Source organism: Mobula hypostoma, chromosome 9 (genome assembly GCF_963921235.1).
Source record: "Mobula hypostoma chromosome 9, sMobHyp1.1, whole genome shotgun sequence".
In the NCBI taxonomy this organism is placed as follows: domain Eukaryota; kingdom Metazoa; phylum Chordata; class Chondrichthyes; order Myliobatiformes; family Myliobatidae; genus Mobula; species Mobula hypostoma.
In genome coordinates this window covers 1782453-1803222 of record NC_086105.1, presented here as the reverse complement: position 1 = coordinate 1803222, position 20770 = coordinate 1782453, and the positions used below count along the sequence as shown (strand labels likewise).

Genomic DNA, 20770 nt, shown 5'->3' with positions numbered 1-20770 from the left:
TGAAAGTACTGGAATTGGTTTATTATTGTCACGTGTACTGAGATACAGTGAAAATGTTGTCTTGCATACTCACAACACGCTGGAGGAACTCAGCAGGTCGGGCAGCATCCGTGGAAAAGATCGGTCGATGTTTCGTCCACAGATGCTGCCCGACCTGCTGAGTTCCTCCAGCGTGTTGTGAGTGTTGCTTTGACCCCAGCATCTGCAGAGTATTTTGTGTTTTGTCTTGCATACTGTTTGTACTGATCAGATCATTACACCGTGCGTTGAGGGGGAACAAGGTAAAACAATAACAGTGCAGTATAAAGTGTCACAGCTACAGAGAAAGTGCAGTGCAGGCAGACGGTAGGGTGCAATCTAATATTTAGGCATAATACTGTGCAAAGGTCTTAGCCTAAGCGTTGCAGTACTGTAATTATTTTCTGTACTGCAATATACGGCTGCAGCAAAAACAACAAATTCCATGACGTATGTGAGTGATGATAAACCTGATTCTGATATGGGTCTGTACTGTGGACTGAGAGTGGGAAGGGGGCAGGGAGAGGAGAATCATGGTTGGGAAAAGGGGAAGGGAGAGGGGAGGGAGCAGGAAGCACCAGAGAGACGTTCTGTAATGATCAATAAACCAATTGTTTGGAATCAAATGACCTTGCCTGGTGTCTCAGGCTGTGTGTGTCAGCACCTGTGCCACCTCCATCCTGGCACTCCTCTGCCACCTGTCCCACACCCCTCCTGTGGCACTCCACCCTCATCTTTCCCAACATCCTTTGCTCCCATCAGATTTTCAAACTCATTTTCCACTCCATGTTGACAAATGCAGTACTGTGCAAAAGTCTTAGGCACCCTATCTGTATATATGTGCCTAAGGCGGTAGATTGTGAGGTCAAGCATCCACCTTATTGTAGTAGGGATCCTCTAATAGTCTTATAACAGTGGGATAGAAGTTGTCCTTGGGTCTGGTGGTACGTGCTTTAAAGCTTTTGTAATTTTTGCCCCTGGGAGAGGGGAGAAGAGAAAATGTCTGGTATGGGCGGGGTCTTTGATTACACTGGCTGCTTTATTGAGGCGGTGAGACGTGTAGACAGAGTCCATGGAGGGGAGGCTGGTTTTGTGATATGCTGAGTTGTGTCCACAACTCTGTAGTTTTTGCGTGATCACAGGCAGAGCAGACAACATTTCACTGAATATGTCACCATAAGCAGCACAGTAGCTAGTGTAATGCTATTACAGCACAGCGCCAGTGATCCCGGTTCAATTCCTGCCAGTGTCTGTAAGCAGCTTGTACACTCTCCCCATGACTGAGTGGGTTTTCTCCTGCATGCTGAAGATGTATAGGCTGATGGGTTAATTGGTCACGTGATGTAAATGGGCAGCATGGACTTGTTGGGCCAGAAGAACCTGTTACTGTTCTGTATCTCTGAATCTAAACTCTAATCATTTAGAGTCATGATGAGCATTTTGTTTAAGTTGCTGACAATTAAACATAAGAAATAGAAACAGAAGTCAGGTCATTCAGTTTTTAAACCTCTTCTCTCATTCACTAACATCATGGCTGATCTTTCACTCTTTCACTTCACCATTCCTTGCACTAATCCTTTAACTCCCATAATTGCTAAAAATATGCCATCTTCGTTTAGATTATACTCAGCAATTAAGCTTCTACGGCGTTTTTTGGGTAGACAGTTTCCAAGATGCACTCCCCCCACCACCCCCAGAGTAAAGAAACTTCATCTTATCTCCTTTCTGAATGGCCGAGCACTTATCTTAAAAATGCACCCCCTGGTCTGAGCACCCAGCTGAGAATGTCATTCCAACATCTGTCCAGTGAGGCCCAGAAGAACTTTGAATATTAGAAACATCTTTACATTATGTAATTTAATAGCATCATGCCATTGTAGTGTAGTGATGAGTACCCCATAAGGAGTCCCTCCACATCCTCCCCATCAAATGCATGGGTTTTCTCCGGGTCCTCTGGTTTCCAGCCACAGTCCAAAGACATGCCGGTGGGGGGGGTTAATTGGTCATTGTAAATTGTCCTGTGATTAGGTTAGGGTTAAATCGAGGTTGTCGGGCATTGCTAGTAGCATGGCTCAGAGGGCCAGAAGAGCCTCCTCTGTGTTGGATCTCCAAATAAATAAATAAAGCATACACCTGTTACATTCTCTGTGTGCAATGTACTTGTTTTTTTTGTTTGGGACAATTATCCAGAGCTTTTTAGTCTTATTAAAATATACAGCACTCTGACTGTCCCAAATGGGACTGCATCTTTGGAGTTGTAGTTATCACCCAGACTTTCCTTAGGTTTGGGGAAGCATGGTAATGAGCCATGAATGTAACACAGTTACAGCATCGGTGACCCGGGTTCAACTCCACTGCTGTCTGTACGTCCTCCCCGTGACCACGTGGGTTTCCTCAGCATGGTAATGAGCCATGAGTGTAACACAGTTACAGCATCGGTGACCCGGGTTCAACTCCACTGCTGTCTGTACGTTCTCCCTGTGACCACGTGGGTTTCCTCCGGGTGCTCTGGCTTCCTCCCACAGCCCAGAGACTGCGGGTTACATGCGAGTAATTGAGGCTTAAACTGGTGATCATAGAAAAGAGTGAAAGGTGAAATGTTTGAGGAGAACATGAGAGGGAACTTCATCACTTAGGGTGGACCGAGCTGCCAGTGGAAGTGGTGTGTGAGGGATCACTTGCAGTTTGGAGAAGTACACGGGGTATGGAGAGCTGTGGTCCATGTGCTGGTCAATGGGACAGTTCAGCATTAACCAGATGGGCCAAAGAGTATGTTTCTGTGCTGTAGTCATCTGTGACTCTTAATTGGGCAGTGTGGGCTCATTGGGCCAGAAAGACCTGTTACTGTGCTGCATCTCGAATCTACCATTGTCTACTCCTACACTGTTGTGTCTAGACTGTTATCAACTCAGAATCTTGTCACTGTGATTTGTTCCAGGGAAACTGGTCTCTGAAAAGGTTTAAGATGGATCGTCAGGGGGTGACTCAGGTATTATCACGTTTGTCCTACATCGCTGCCTTGGGTATGATGACCAGGATCTCCTCACAGTTTGAGAAGACCAGGAAAGTGAGTGGTCCCAGGTCCCTGCAGCCATCACAGTGGGGCATGCTGTGTCCGTCAGACACTCCTGAAGGAGAGGTACGCCATCTCTGAGCATTTTAATGCCATATCACTGAAAGATTGAAGATTAGTTTTATTTGTCATATGTACATTGAAACATACAGTGAAATGCGTTGCTTGCATCAACAACTAACACAATCCAAGGATATGCTGGGGGCAGCCTGCAAGTTTCAGCATGCTTCCGATGCCAACATAGCATGTCCACAATTCACTGACCCTAACCTGTATGTCTTTGGAATGTGGGAGGAAACCGGAACACCCAGATGAAACCCACACAGTCACAGGGGGAACGTACAAATCCCTTACGGTCAGCCGCCGGAACACCCAGATGAAACCCACACAGTCACGGGGGAACATGCAAATCCCTTACAGTCAGCCGCCGGAATTGAACCCCAGTCAATGGCGCTCTAAAGCACTATTCCAGCCGCTAGGTTAGTGGATTTTATTGTGTGATTTGCAAATTCTGTTGCTGCTGCTGCTGTGATTGCTATAGGGTAGGTGCTGAGGTGAACTATCACAGAGAGTCACAGCCTTGCTGTCAGCGATCAGCATGAAACCTATCAAATATTAAAAGATATCAAAGGTTGTGGGGAGAAGGCAGGAGAATGGAGTTGAGAGGGATAAAGAACATCCATGATGGAGTGGTAGAGGTGACTGGATGGACCGAATGGTCTAATTCTGTTTCAATGGTCTCATGATCAGTTATGCTGGATTAACATGTAGGGAAACATCACTACAAATGGTTATCAATCTTTGAAAATACTGTAGACAAATATTGATGATTGGACATTGATACAGCCAATTCACTGTGAACCCCATGCATCTTAATCTTCCGGATTAGCCTCCCACGAGGGACTTTGTCAAACACCTTAGAAAATTCATGTAGGCAACATCCACTGCCCTATCCTCATCAATTTCTCTCATCACCTGTGAAAAACTCAATCAAGTTGCTTCAACATTGGCCACTCACCAGTCCTCCAGGACTGTGGCTAGAGAGGACATGAATATACTGGTCAACGGCCCAACAATCTTGTCTCCTGCCTCCTTCAATAACTCCTGGGGTAAATCCCATCAGTCCTGGGGACTTATCCACCTCTAGACTCACTAGGATGCCCAATACGTCCCCCTGCTTGACCTGTTAAATACCCTAACATATTTATACACTCAGCACTTAACTCCTCAACCTCCCTATCCTTTCCCTTGGTAAATACTGAAGCAAAGTACTCACTAAGTACCTCACTCACATATGTAGCCCCCCGGCCACCCTCAGGGTCGCTCGGCTCGCAGTCGTCTAGGGAAACAGCCTCGCCCCGCCAAACTGGATAATTAGTTTGTGTGGATGCTGTGTGAGGTACCCCACCCTGCCCAAATAACAGACAATACACCAGATGCAATTAAATGATTTACAGTTTATAGATATTACTGGAACTATATAATTAAAAGAGAATAAAATATAACAGGAAAATAAAAGGCGCCACACTTATCAAAGTTCAATCTCTTCGTGCACAAAAACCGTTGGAGCTCAAGGACCTTCTTCTTCACCCTGCGACCCCCTCGGACCACCTCGACCGGCCGCCTGGGACCAACAACGGTGGTCAACCAGACACTCCACACGAGTCTGTCTCCGTCTCCTCGCCAAACGTCCAGCTCGGGGTCCGACCCCGTTAGCAGACTCACAGCACCTGGTCCATCCTCTGTCTCGCTCTCCCGCCTTCTCCCCAAAACCCCGCGCATACAGTATCTTCAAATACACCAAAACCATAACAACTATCCCAATTGGTTAATAACGTATTTCTTATCACCCTCTAAACCACAACAAGCTGCTAGCGCAAACTTTCTCAGCGTTTAACACAACAAAGCCGCATTCCCCAGGTTAACATAACAAAGACACCATTTTAATTAGCCTCCGCAGTAACATAAAAATCGAAACCCCCTTACACTCTCCCCCCACCAAATAAAGTCATGTCCTCATGACTTCTAAATAACTCGCCACCCAGTCCTACAGACACACAACACACACAAAAACAGATACACACAGTGACAGTACTCCCCAAACAGTGGACCTTACTCCCGTCCTACGGGCGCTAAATAGGCCAACCTATCTGGGAGCGTCTTAACCCTCTGAGACCTCCGTACCCCCTCACCTAAACCCAAAAGGCTCAGACACTGCTAGGGATACCTCGGGCCTGCTTGCCAACTCCTCTCTCACTCAGGCCACCACTACAGCTCGGAGCCCCCAGTCCTGTGTCCGGGGCCCCGCCTCTCCTCCTTCCTGATCCTGCCGTAACTCAGACTGCCCACAGCTAGCCCTCCCCACTACACCTGACTCAGTGGGAGAAGGGCCAAAGGTCTCTTCCTCAATCACGGGGAAGTTAGCGAAAGGCAGCATGTACCACATGTCCAGCATATCATCCTTTGAACCTGTATCCTTCCTCATTCCCTCGATCGGTAGCTGCTGTTTGAGTTTCTCCAAACTGAAACATTTAGCCAGGGCTACCCCTTCAGCCTCCTGCAGTCGAGACGTCAGCTTCTTCAGGGACTCCTTCAACTCTCGCCACAGCCTCAACAGTTCTGACTCAGGGTTCCTGGCCATCTCAGTCTGGGACACAGTTACCCCACCAGCTTCTCCCACCCTGACCTGAAAAGCAGCAGTTAAAGAATGTTCAGCCTCCGGTTGTTTCTTCCTGAGGGCGTCTTCCAGGTCAACTTTCAGTTTTTCCACTTCATTTAAACTCGCGATAGTCATCTTCAGGTTCCTTTCAAGCATCCGCCTCCCTTTTCCGAGATCTGTCCTCCATTTCTTCACCTCCTCGGGAGTGTAGTCAAACTCCCCTCCCTGGGCTCTCGGTTTTCTGTTGACCTTAGTCAGAACACTTCCTTGATCTTCCCCAACTTGTAGATCTTCCAATCTGTTCTGAATCGACGTCTTGAGTTTCTGCTGATCCCTTCGAAGGTGGGTCATTGTTTCTTCTCGCTGGATTAATTCATCAGTACATGACCGCAGTGCGGTGCAAATCCCCTCTCTTCCCTGTGTCTCATTCAGATTGACGACCTGGGTTTCCATCCCCATGTCCACCGCCGTCTGTCCCAACACCAGGAAGTTCAACTGGTATGTCGGGTCATTTTCCTCACATTGCACCAAACTCCTCCGGCCAAAAACTCCTCCACATTTGACACTTTGCTTCGGTCGCCTGGGCTCAGCCACTTGCCTCATAGTCCCCCCAGGCGAATCCAAGCTCTAGGCGGTCATCCACATACGTCAAAACTCCACACACCTTCACTTCCCCCATGGTCTTCCTCATGCCCCGCAGGAAGGATGCAGGGGCTCCGGATATGCCCTTGGGCATCTTTTCGGATCGGAAGAATCCTAGGGAACTAGTAAAGGCCATCTTCAGCTCAACAGCCGCACTCCTCAGGATCTGGCAACATCCACCCCTCAGATGCAGCACATTAAACCACATCGCATAATCCACACACACGCTGCCTTCATCTTCCACGCCGCTAGGATCCAGTTGCCACGACCTCTCTCTCACTGAGGTGTCTTCAGCGGTCAACTCCCCTCCCTCGTGGTGGTTCGGAGCGTCTACTAAGAGGGTCTCAACCTCAGCTACTTTCCCCAAGCCGTACCACCACCCGGTCTCGTTTAAATTCGGTACCGGCTCAAGGCTGCTACACACGTCCTCAGAAGCAACTCGACACGCTGGGTGCCCAGAAAATGCCTCCATGAACTCCAGGGTCATTAACCAATCATCGTCTTCTGGATAACTACTGGCACTGGTACCCAAAATCTCCGGTGCCCTTGCGGTTGTCAAGGATAAATGCTTCAGACACCGGTTGTAAAACGAACTGTACAACAACTTGACCTGCGCCCCGGGGTTGAGGTTGGCTTTAGCATCACTTCCCTCTATCCATAGCGACACCCTGGGGCGTGGCCCCTCGAAGCCTTCAGGAATAGGGTCTTTTCCTTTCAGAAGTTCATCGGTACATTGCTGGGAACGTGCTTCCTCAGAGACCCCAAGCCGTTCCCCCACTGGGCCTCCACTAAGTTTCCCGACACCTCTCTGATCAACTGAACAACTGAGGGAGGGGCTGATCACCTGAAATGATCCCCCTGGCACTACAAGCAATCTAGCCGCCCTCCTAGCCAGAGAAGACACACTGAAAACTTTCCCCCCTCTTTCAAATAACTGACAGCTGTCACTACGGTGTAAGTGAACCTGACAGATGTAACACCGTCACCAGCCCACCTACTCAAACTTTCAACCAATCCCTGTCGCTCTCCCTCCACCGAGCACTGCCACTCATCTAACAACTGAGAGATCCGCTCCGCCCACGTCTCGCACGTCTCCGCCCCTCTTGGGGTGGACACTATCTCAAGTGCCAGGCGGAGCCTGCCAGAGCTAGAACATCTATTCGCAGACTCTACCTCCAAATCAGACCACTCTTTCCTCTCTCACCCAACCGCATGGACAGCCCCGAGTACCACCTCCAACTCGTCAATGCTAGTCTGAACTCGAACAAAGACCTCACCCACCACGCATACAGCAATCACCAGCAAATAACCCACAGAGACACACATTACAGATTTAAACAGGGCACCCACACAGCATACCAGCAGACTCAATCCCGGACAAAGCCCACACAATGTAGCCCCCCGGCCACTCTCAGGGTCGCTCGGCTCGCTGTCGTCTAGGGAAACAGCTTCGGCCCCGCCAAACTGGATAATTAGTTTGTGTGGATGCTGTGTGAGGTACCCCACCCCGCCCAAGTAACAGACAATACATCAGATGCAATTAAATGATTTACAGTTTATAGATATTACTGGAACTATATAATTAAAAGAGAATAAAATATAAAAGGAAAATAAAAGGCACCACACTTATCAAAGTTCAATCTCTTCGTGCACAAAACCCGTTGGAGCTCAAGGACCTTCTTCTTCACCCTGCGACCCCCTCGGACCACCTTGACCGGCCGCCTGGGACCAACAACGGTGGTCGACCAGACGCTCCACACGAGTCCGTCTCCGTCTCCTCGCCGAACGTCCCGCTCGGGGTCCGACCCCGTTAGCAGACTCACAGCCCCTGGTCCATCCTCTGTCTTGCTCTTCCGCCTTCTGCCCCAAAACCCCGCACATACAGTATCTTCAAATACACCAAAACCATAACAACTATCCCAATTGGTTAATAACATATTTCTTATCACCCTCTAAACCACAACAAGCTGCTAGCGCAAACTTTCTCAGCGCTTAACACAACAAAGCCGCATTCCCCAGATTAACATAACAAAGACGCCATTTTAATTAGCCTCCGCAGTAACATAAAAATTGAAACCCCCTTACACATATTTCTGTATCCAAGCAAATGTTCCCCCCTTTATTCTTGAGTAGTCCCACCCTCTCCTTAGTTATCTTCTTGTTCTTGATATATGTATAGAAAGCCTTGGGATTCACCTTAATCCTACTTGCCAAGGACTTTTTATGGCCCCTCCTGGCTTTCCTAATTCCCTTCTTTAGTTCTTTTCTGGCTTTTTTACACTCATGCGCTTAATTTGATCCTGACTTCCGATGCGTTACATACTTTTCCTTTTCCTTCCTGGCTAAATTCATCACCTCTCTGGACATCCAAGGTTCTCTTATTTTTTCATCGCCGTCCTTCCTCCTAACAGGAGCATAGCTTTCCTGTACTCTGTGCAATTGATCTTTAAACACCCTCCATGTCTGATGTGCACTTGTCAGAGAAAAGATGTTCCCAACTAACACTTCTTAGTTCCTGCCTAATACCCTCGTAATTGGCCCTACTCCAATTTAAAACTCTCCCACAATGACCTTACCTATCCTTCCTTGTGTAGCTATCCTGAACGATAAGGAGTTGTGATCACTATTCCCTAACTGTTCACCCACTGGAAGGTCAGTCACCTGGTCAGGCTCATTACCCAACACCAGGTCCAGCATGGCCCCTCCTCTCGTTGGGCTGTTCACATATTGATTAATTCTCATTGAAGTTAAGCTCACAGGAGCCAGGTTTCACATTCAGCAATTAATAACCAAATCTATGCAAGCCAGAAAGTACCAATCCTCGTTGGAAAGAAGTGTCTGCACTGTCCCGGAATAACTCAGCACAATTAGATTATTCAGAGATGTGCACTTAATGCTTTAATTTGCACTGTTTTAAATACATTTGTTAACACAAATTAAATGAAAACCTTTGAGATTTAACACAAGTTCCTTACCTTTATCAGAGCTTAAAAACCTGTCCAAAATAGTGGTAGCAAGAGAAAGGGTTTCTGGATAAAAATAAAATGTGCTGTTCAGTTCAGCCAGCCTTGAATCACCTCATCCCGCTGTGTTGGAGAGACATCTGATTGGTTAGATAGCTCATCAGCCATCTCCTTGTCCCCGTTATTATTTCTCCTGCCTTATTTCTCTTTTATTTTTAGCATACTTGAAAAATCTTTAATATCCACTTTGATATTATTTGCTAGCTTGCTTTCATATTTCATCTTTCCCCTTCCAATGACTTTTTAAGTTGCTCTCTGTAGGTTTTTAAAAACTTCCCACTCCTCCCTTCCCACTAATTTTTGCTTTGTTGTATGCCCTTTCTTTTGCTTTTACGATAGCTTTGACTTCCCGGGTCAGCCATGGATGTACTATTTTACCATTTGAGCATTTCTTCAGTTTTGGAATACATATGTCCTGCACCTTCCAAATTTTTCCCAGAAACACACACCATTGCTGCTCTGCTGACATCCCTGCCAGCAGCTCCTTCCAATTTACTTTGGCCAACCCCTCTCTCATATCACTGTAACTTCCCTTACTCCAATGGAATACTGTTACATCAGACTTTATTTTCTCCCTATCAAATTTCAAGTTGAACTCAGTCATATTGTGATCACTGGTTCCTAAGGGTTCTTTTACCTTAAGCTCTCTAATCACCTCCAATTCATTACACAACACCCAATCCAGTATAGCTGATCCCCTAGTAGGCTCAATGATAAACTGCTCGAAAAATCTATCTCTTGGGCATTCAACAAACTCACTCTCCTGAGATCCATTGCTAACCTGATTTTCCCAATCGACCTGCATGTTAAAATCTTCCATGACTACCATAACATTGCCCTTTTGACATGCCTTTTCTATATCCTGTTTTAATCTGTAGTCCACCTCCCAGCCACTTTTGGGAGGCCTGTATATAACTGCCATCAATGTCCTTTTACCCTTGCAGTATCTTAAATCAACCCACAATGATTCACATAGAAACCATAGAAAAACTACAGCACAGAAACAGGCCTTTTGGCTCTTCTTGGCTGTGCCGAACCATTTTCTGCCTAGTCCCACTGACCTGCACACGGACCATATCCCTCCATACACCTCCCATCCATGTATCTGTCCAATTTATTCTTAAATGTTAAAATGAACCCGCATTTACCACCTCGTCTGGCAGCTCATTCCATACTCCCACCACTTTCCGTGTGAAGAAAGCCCCCCCCCAATGTTCCCTTTAAACTTTTCCCCCCTCACCCTTAACCCATGTCCTCTGGTTTTTTTCTCCCCTTGCCTCAGTGGAAAAAGCCTGCTTCTGATCATATCTCACATCTTTCTACTGATTCGATTCTATTCTTTACCAGCACAGCCATGCCTCTCCCTCTGCCTACCTTCCTATCCCTCCTATATAGCATGTAACCTTGGACATTCAGTTCCCAACTACAACCATCCTTCAGTCACGATTCAGTGATGGCCACAACATCATACCTGACAATCTGTAATAGTGCAACAAGATCATCCAGCTTATTTCCTGATACTACGTGCATTTAGATACAATACTTTGAGTACTGTATTTGCAATCCTTTCTGATTCTGCATCCCTAATGTTTTGATACTTAGCCTGTTGGCTGTAACTAAGTCCCATCACCTGCCTGCCCTTCCTGACAGTCTGACTGCACGCTATCTTTACTTTTTTACCATCCGTCCCTTTTCACTGGACCCCGGTACGTGTGACTATAATGAACCAGTTATTGTGTTCAGTTCTGGTCTCCTTATTGTAGAAAGGATATTATTAGAAAGGATGGTCACTTCATTATAGGAAGGATATGGAAGCTTTAGAGGAGATGCTGCCTGGGTTAGAAAATGTGTCTTATCTTTGCAATGAAGGAAAATGCAAAGTGATTTGATAGAGGCATGGATGGAGTGGACAGCCAGAGTTTTTTTTCCTCAGAGTGGAACTGACAAATACAAGGGGCATAATTTTAAGGTGATTGGAGGAATATACAGGGGGGATATCTGAAGTAGATTTTTTACACAGTGAGTTGTAGGTACGTGGAACGTGCTCCAGGGGATGCTGGTAGAGTTCGATATATTAGGAACATTTAAGAAACTTAGATAGGCTCACTTTTTTTTAAAATCCTTAATTCCGAGTGGAGTCATCGGGACGCCGTCATGACGGCGTTTTTTTAGCAGGCTTTCTTATTTTTACGAGGCCGAGTTGCTAGCTCGACGCTCAACCCAGCACGGATGGAAAGCGTGCAAGGGAGCTGGTTGGATTTGAACTCAGGAGCCTTCGCTCCGAAGTCTGGTGCTGATGCCACTACGCCACCAGCCAGCGGATAGGCTCATGGTTGATAGAGGAAATGGAGTGTGATGTGGAAGGGAGAACTAGATTGATTGTGGAGTAGGTTAAAAGGTTAGCATAATGTTGTGGGCCAAAGGGCCTGCTCTGTGCTGTACACTCCTGTCCTGTGCTCTAATTACCACTGTGTTTTGCAGCAATCCACCAGTTTCAGGGTCACTGATACCTTCACTTACTAACATGAAATAAGTTTCTCAGATGTCATCATGGAGTTGACTTGTCTCTGGATCAGTGATCTAGAACTCTGGCTGCTGATCCTACCACATTCTTTATTCTGGTTTTTATAACCTATTGGATGGTATTCTTTTGCTTTGGAGGAGATTGGTCAGGCCACCGGCAGTCCAGATTCCAGCATCAGCAATCTGGCATTCAGTTCCGAGCCTCTGATGTTTTTGCCTGCCTTTCTCTTCAGCACCCATCAGGCAATGTCCATCTTCAAGCCCTCCCTGCCCACCACCACCATCCAAACCATGCTCTCCAACTCTTTGGATATATTTAAAGTGGAGGTTGATTTGTTTATGGTTGGTCAGTGTGTCAGATGTTAGGGGGAGAAGGCAGGAGAATGGATGTGAGATGGCCAAATAGTCCAGTTCTCGCTGCTGCCATCAGGAAAGGGGTACAGGAGCCTCAGGACCCTCACCATCAGGTTCACTAGTTAATACCCCTCAACCATCAGGAAAGGGGTACAGGAGCCTCAGGACCCTCACCACCAGGTTCACTAGTTAATACCCCTCAACCATCAGGAAAGGGGTACAGGAGCCTCAGGACCCTCACCACCAGGTTCACTAGTTAATACCCCTCAACCATCAGGCTCTTGAACCAGAGGGAATCATTTCACTCACCCTGATACTGAACTGTTCCCATAACCTTTGGACTTGCTTTCAAGGACTCTGCAACTTATGCTCTTGATAGTTATTACTTATTTATTATTATTAATTTTTTTATATATCTGCAGATTGTTATCTTTTGCACACTTTTTTTGAATTGTATGTAGCTTTTAGTTGATTCTGTGGTGTATCTTTGTATTTACTTTGAACTTAGAAACAAATCTTGAACCCCGGGACTCCATCCTGCGTGCTGTATGATCTTTAAATGGTGCAATTTCTGTCCTCGTACTGCAGGCTTGTGGTTTGGTGAAGAATTTGGCTCTGATGACACACATCACCACAGACATGGAGGATGCTCCTATTATTAAACTGGCCTTCAATCTTGGTGTTGAAGATGTCAATCTGCTTTGTGGGGAGGAACTTTCATATCCAAATGTCTTCATTGTGTTTCTCAATGGTAAGTGATGTCCTGAGCAGTTTTTGTTACTCATAATTTTGAATGTACCGTGAAACAGGCACATGCATTATGTTATAGAACATAGACAGATCCAGGAAAACACGCACAAAAGAATCTTACAGTGAACCAAGCTGTCATAGTACACAGCCCCAACCTACACAGGAACAATAGTAAAATTCTGCTTATACACAGAATAAGAATATTAAACACAGGAGTTTCTGCAGATGCTCGAAATCCAGAGCAACACACACAAAACTCTAAAGGGTCTCCGCAGCAAGAGAAAATCTGCAGATGCTCGAAATCCGAGCAACACACACAAAATGCTGGAGGAACTCAGCAGGCCAGGTAGCATCTATGGAAAAAAGCACAGTCGGCATTTTGGGCCAAAACCGTTTGGCAGGAACTCAGCAGGTCTGACAGCATCGATGGAGAAGAATAAAGAGTTGATGTTTTGGGCTGAGACCCTTCATCGGGACTCTGATCCAGGATCCGGGATACGTGAACTGCAAATGCTCTCTGGGGTAACTTTGCTTCAGGCTGACTGAGTGAAACCTCTGCAGATCTGCACTGAGTCTCTGACGTTACGCATTTCCAGAGCAGTCTACTCTAGTCCGTATATCTCTGTCTCAGTGTTCTCTTGGGTGGTAGTCTCCCTGCACACAGAAGGCAGCTAGGAGAGTATTTCAATTGTCAGCCCGAGCAGGGATAGCAGATACACTTACATTTTGATCCATTTTACTGTGTACCATGGAGAGGATTCTGACTGGTTCCATCACCATCTGGTGTGGAGGGGCCACTGCACAGGATCAGAAAAAGCTGCAGAAAGTTGTAAGCTCAGCCAGCTCCATCATGGGGGCTGGCCTCCCAGTATCCAGGACACCCTCAAAAGGCAACGCCTCAAAATAGTGGCATCCACCACTAAGGCGTTCTGACACCCAGAAATGCCCTCTTCTCGTTGAGGAGCCTGAAAACACACACTCAGTGTTGCAGGGACATCCACCAACTCTCCTTTCTCTATCCTGCCTGTTATATAGAACACTACAGCATAACACTTGGGCCCACAATGTTATGCCAACCCTTTAACCTACTCTTTGATCAGTCTAACCTTTTCTGAAACATAGCACTCTATTATTTTTAATCACCCATGAGCCTATCTAAAAGTTACTTAAATGTCCCTAATATATCCACCTTCACCATCCCTCTTCTTCCCCGCCCCCCCCCCCCACTCCTGGGAGTATGTTCCTTGCACTCACTATTCTCTGTGTAGTTAACTTACCAACAACATGCACCCTATACTTTCCTCCAGTCACCTGAAAGTGATGCCCTGGTATCAGTCATTCTCGCCTCTCGGCTGTCCATACAATCTGTGCATACAAACATGCATCCCAAGCTTCTCTGTTCCTGTACGTCTCTCTGTATCGTTCATTCATTGAGGAACAAAGGTGATGAACTGAGAGCTTGGATACATACATGGAATGATGATGTAGTGGCCATTACAGAGACTTGGCTGGCACCAGGGCAGGAATGGATTCTCAATATTCCTGGATTTCAGTGCTTTAAAAGGGATAGAGAGGGCGGAAAAAGGGGAGGAGGGGTGGCATTACTGGTCAGGGATACTATTACAGCTACAGAAAGGGTGGGTAATGTAGCAGGATCCTCTTTTGAGTCAGTATGGGTGGAAGTCAGGAACAGGAAGGGAGCAGTTACTCTACTGGGGGTATTCTGTAGGCCCCCTGGTAGCAGCAGAGATAACAAGGAGCAGATTGGGAGGCAGATTTTGGAAAGGTGCAAAAATAACAGGGTTGTTATCATGGGTGACTTTAACTTCCCTAATATTGATTGGCATCTGATTAGTTCCAATGGTTTAGATGGGGCAGAGTTTGTTAAGTGTGTCCAGGACAGATTCCGGTCACAGTATGTTGACAGGCTGACGAGGGGGAATGCCATACTAGATCTAGTATTAGGTAATGAACCGGGTCAGGTCACAGATCTCTCAGTGGGTGAGCATCTGGGGGACAGTGACCACCGCTCCCTGGCCTTTAGCATTATCATGGAAAAGGATAGAATCAGAGAGGACAGGAGAATTTTTAACTGGGGAAGGGCAAATTATGAGGCTATAAGGCTAGAACTTGCAGGTGTGAATTGGGATGATGTTTTTCAGGGAAATGTACTATGGACATGTGGTCAATGTTTAGAGATCTCTTGCAGGATGTAAGGGATAAATTTGTCCCAGTGAGGAAGATAAAGAATGGTAGGGTGAAGGAACCATGGGTGACAAGTGAGGTGGAAGAAGGCAGCATACATGAGGTTCAGGAAGCAAGGATCAGATGGGTTTATTGAGGATTATAGGGTAGCAAGAAAGGAGCTTAAGAAGGGGCTGAGGAGAGCAAGAAGGGGGCATGAGAAGGCCTTGGCAAGTAGGGTAAAGGAAAACTCCAAAGCATTCTTCAATTATGTGAAGAACAAAAGGATGACAGGAGTGAAGGTAGGACCGATTAGAGATGAAGGTGGGAAGATGTGCCTGGAGGCTGTGGAAGTGAGCGAGGTCCTCAATGAATACGTCTCTTCGGTATTCACCAATGAGAGGGAACTTGATGATGGTGAGGACAATATGAGTGAGGTTGATGTTCTGGAGCATGTTGATATTAAGGGAGAGGAGGTGTTGGAGTTGTTAAAATACATTAGGACGGATAAGTCCCCGGGGCCTGACGGAATATTCCCCAGGCTGCTCCACGAGGCGAGGGAAGAGATTGCTGAGCCTCTGGCTGGGATCTTTATGTCCTCGTTGTCCACGGGAATGGTACTGGAGGATTGGAGGGAGGCGAATGTTGTTCCCTTGTTCAAAAAAGGTAGTAGGGATAGTCCGGGTAATTATAGACCAGTGAGCCTTACGTCTGTGGTGGGAAAGCTGTTGGAAAAGATTCTTAGAGATAGGATCTGTGGGCATTTAGAGAATCATGGTCTGATCAGGGACAGTCAGCATGGCTTTGTGAAGGGCAGATTGTGTCTAACAAGCTTGATAGAGCTCTTTGAGGAGGTGACTAGGCATATAGGCATATAGACTAGGCATATAGGCATATAGCAGTGGATGTGATCTGTATGGATTTTAGTAAGGCATTTGACAAGGTTCCACACAGTAGGCTTATTCAGAAAGTCAGAAGGCATGGGATCCAGGGAAGTTTGGCCAGGTGGATTCAGAATTGGCTTGCCTGCAGAAGGCAGAGGGTGGTGGTGGAGGAAGTACATTCGGATTGGACCACTGGGCCTCAACCTCCAGACCTCCGATTTGTCCTCACGTCCTAATCTTTCTCAGCAGAGATCCCATGACGTGCTGATCACTGAATATCAGGCCTTGAAATCCAGAATCGCCATAGGCAGGACCCCAGATATTAGGCCTCAAACTCCGGTTCATGATTCGTGAACCCAGAGAGTCATTGAAACGCTTTGCTGGGTTTCACAACACAGGGCTGTTAAAATCTGGATCACGGATTTAGAAAGGAATCAGAATCCTATCTGATTCCTGTCTGGCTGCATCATTGTGTGCTTCGAAAGCTGCAGGGCATCAGACCTCAGGACCTATAGGGGATAGTAAAAACTGCAAGAGAATCACCGGGGTCTGCCTCCCCCACCCCTCACCATTTGTGGCATTTACTGGGAAAGTTGCAGACGTATATATGTTCAGATGAGAATAAACTTGAACTTGTACTTTCTCTGAAGGCAAATGGATATGCGCTGGGAGAGAAATAATTCACATTATTAGGAAGTGAAAAATGGGATGTGGATCTAAACTGAAAAAGTTTGCACAGAGCTGGCACTACCACAATTGGCCAAATAGCCTCTTTCTTTAAAGATGAAGACTATCCACATAAAACATCAATTTTCAATTTCCCTCCACAGCTGCCGCCTGGCCTGCTGAGTTACGTAGAACAGAGAACAGTACAGCACATGAACAGATCCTTTGGCCCTCAATGTTGTGTCGTTCCAATTAAATTAGTAATCAAATGGCTAACTAAACTAATCTCTTCTGCCTACAGAATGTCCGTATCCCTCCATTTTCCTCACATTTATCTGCCTATCTAAACGTCTCTTCAAAGTCTAATGCTTCTGCTTCTACCACCACACTAGATAGTGTATTCCTGTGGTAAAAAAAATGACCCTCATATCTCCGTTCCTATCCCCCTCACTTTAATTGCATGCCCTCAGGTTTTAGATATTTCAGTTTTGGGTAAAAGATTCTCTCTGTGCCTCTCATAATCTAATAAACCTCTTATCAGATGTCCCGTCAGCCTCCGCTACTCCAGAGTCTTTCCAGCAGATTTTTGCTCTTTTACTGTGAGCTTGTGTGTGACTGTTTCAGGAACTTAGTTTAACACTACATTGGTACGTAATTCCTCTTCCTGTGCTGATCTGATTAGGTAACATCCTGGGTGTAATACGCAATCATCAGAAGCTGGTGAAAACATTCCGGCTGATGCGACGAGCCGGTTACATCAACGAGTTTGTCTCCATCTCTACCAACCTGACGGACCGCTGTGTGTATATTTCCTCAGACGGAGGCAGACTTTGCAGGTACCTACCAGTCAAATGCAGACTTTCCAATATCTCCAGCTGCTGAGGAAGGGAAGGAGAGTGAGACGTGGAAGACTAGGAAGAGAATTCTGTAGATTGGGGCCAGGCAGCTAAAGGCGGGGTGGTCAGTAATGCAGTGATTTTACTGGCGTATGAACATAGAGCATTACAGGCCCTTCGGCCCATGATGTTGTGTTGACCTTTTAACATACTGTAAAATCAATCTATCCCTTTCCTCACACATAGCCCTCTATTTTTCTATCATCAATGTGCCTATCTAAGAGTTTCATAAATGTCCCTAATGTATCTGCCTCTACCACCACACCTGACAGGGCATTTCATACACCCACCTTTCTTTGCGTAAAAAAAACTTACCACTGAAATCCCTCCTATACTTTCCTCCAATCACCTTGAACTCTGCTCCCTTGTATTATCCATTTTCACCCTGGGAGAAAGTCTCTGGCTATCCATTCTATCTATGCCGTTCATTGTCTTGTACACCTCTATCAAGTCACCTTTCATCCTCCTTCACTCCAAAGAGAAAAGCCTGAGCTCACTCAGCCTACCCTCATCAGACATGCTCGCTAATCCAGGCAGCTTCCTGGTAAATCTCCTCTGCTCCTCCTTTAAAGCTTCTGCGTCCTTCCTATAATGAGGCAACCAGAATGGAACACAATACACAAGTATACCAGAATGAAAGATCTGCTGATTAGGTGAGGTAAGATGGCTTTTGTGGTTTGTGAACTCCAGCGGCAGTGAATGGGGCTGAATTGCCTGTTTGTGTTCTCATACTCTGCAGTTTGCGAAATGGTCCCGTTAGCACCTGCAACGGTAGCGATTCACCACCTCAATAAACTGAATTGGTCTTCAAGGTTTCCACAACTCATTCAGACCAACAGAAATCATCTTTCCCTGAACCCCAAACCCCGTGTATTGAAAATTAATTAGTGACCGGAACTGCACATAATAACTAGTTTATTTTTGTCGCATGCACCAAGTTAGGGTGCAAAAGTTGCCTTGCATTTGCATACCATTCATACAGATAATTTTTTTTGAGCACTGACACGGTGTCACAAATGGAAAATTCCACAAGGTGCTGGGAGGTTATGCACAGGTCTTTGCGCCACGGTCAGTTCTGAGAATTGACCTCACATACCCTCACAGGAGCAAAGTGATGAGTTTGAAGGGTTACGTACTGTTGTCAAATGAGAAAAAGAGGATGTCGGAACTCCTTCCATATGCAAAAGGAATACCTTCAGAGTCTGTCAGTAAGCTGGAGGAAGTGGATATTGAACATGAGGCTGCAGTTGTTCATTCAGTGACTGATGGTGAAATAGCTGAAATAGTTCTGAATCATGGTGATCACGATGGTGAAGATGATGTTGTGAACACAGTAGAAAAGTTGCCCATAGACGACATGGTGAAAGTGTAATGGACTTGTTGAAGGGTTAGAGCAGCATGCATTCATAACAGAGCAAGAAATCATGTCAGTTTATAAAATCAAAGAAAGATTGCCACAACAAAAAACCCATGTTAATGAGGCAGACAACACTGTAAATGTCATCCAGCACAGTGTCTCCTCACCCCGAGAGCACCCACTTCCAGGTTCCTCCTCACAATGACGTACTCTCCCTCGAGTTTCTCAGACCTGATGTAGTTGTCATGTTTGGTGCTGCAGTTATCTTCTGTTGTAAGTGAAGATCATTTTTTTTTGGTAATTACAAAACATATTATTTTTGCGTGATATCTGAGTTTGATATCCCCTGTTTGACCATAAAATGTATTCCGTTAAAAATAAATTGTTGATTTTTTTCAGTTTACATTACATTACACTTACTTGTAATTCAGTTCAATCTTTTGATTTTATACCTTACATAAAACCTTTAAAAAAAAGTAAAATACAATAATACAGCAAAAAACTGTCAATTTTTAATCAAAACACGGCATCGCATGTGGAGGCAGACAACCTGCCGTTGTTCGTTGTTGTTCAACAGCTGATTCAGGTACTCTCCCGATGCTGCTGTACTGCTTTTGTTACCCTGCACACTTTGTATTTTCATTATATGCAATAATTTTTACTGTTAAGTACTTACGTGTGATGAACAAGGGTAAAAAAAAGACTGCTTACCAGTAGCACATAAACTCAGAGTCAGAAATGATGGGGATCCTAAACTACCTCATTATATATTCCAAAATTTAAAACACTTCCAGCCCCAAGCATTTTGGATAAGGGGCACTCAACAATAAAACAAATACAGAATGCGGAATAAAGGGTAGCAGCTACATAGAAAGTGCAGTGCAGATAGACAATAAGATTCAAGGCCATAATGAGGTAGATTGTGAGGTCGAAAGTGCCATCTTATCGTACCAGGAAACCATTGAATAGTGTTATAACAGCAGGATAGAAGCTGTCCTTGAGTCTGGTGGTACATGCTTTCAGTGTTTTCCATCTTCTGCCTGATAGAAGGGTAAGAGGAGAGACTATCCGAGATGCATGACGTCTTTGATTATGCTGGCTGCTTTACCAAGGCAGTAAGAAGTGTAGACAAGAGAGAAGGTTAGTTTCCACGATGTGCTGAGCTGTGTCCATAACTTTCCACAGTTTGTTGTGGTCTGTGACATGAGTAGTTGCCACGCCAAGGCGTGATACATCTGGGTAGGATGTCTCCATTTTAAAAAGGTGAACTAGTTAAAACCTCTTCCTTCCCCAGTTGTCGGTTCACTTCACTGCTGGAAAAATGCTCATCTCTCTCTGGTATTATTCAAGAGGGCTTATCGAAAATTCTATCCAATCTGTCCTGTAGGATTTCAAAGTATTGTTCTGATACAGTGCTTAACTTTTAAAGAAGTGCTCATTAAATGTCTGACAAGTGTGTGTACTTTATTTTGTATAGCTACCTAGTATTTACCTTCTACCCTTCACTAGAGCTGACTGTATGAACAGACAGTTTGCTGATGGTCAGATGTCACATACCAGCCTTTGTGCTGGTGGGTTCCTCTTGGCAATGGTGATGGAGAACACCAGAGTCCATGCTCCCCGCCGAATGCTGCAAGGAGCAAGATCTGAAACTGTTCACCAAGTCTCACCTTCATTGACTTTACAGATCTGAGCCTTTTCAGTGACACACACTGTTGATGCAGACAAGGCGGTGGATTTC

The 20770-nt window shown here is 45.7% G+C and overlaps 1 protein-coding gene across 2 annotated transcripts in view; it reads left to right on the top strand.

The window, feature by feature from the left end:
- polr3b (polymerase (RNA) III (DNA directed) polypeptide B) overlaps positions 1 to 20770 on the top strand; it is a 171331-nt gene that overhangs the window by 76577 nt on the left and 73984 nt on the right. For both annotated transcript variants that reach the window (XM_063057575.1, XM_063057576.1), the window contains 3 exons: positions 2957 to 3157; positions 12881 to 13043; positions 17459 to 17612. In XM_063057575.1, the coding sequence (XP_062913645.1) occupies positions 2957 to 3157; positions 12881 to 13043; positions 17459 to 17612 (518 nt within the window). The remainder of the gene's footprint in view (positions 1 to 2956; positions 3158 to 12880; positions 13044 to 17458; positions 17613 to 20770) is intronic.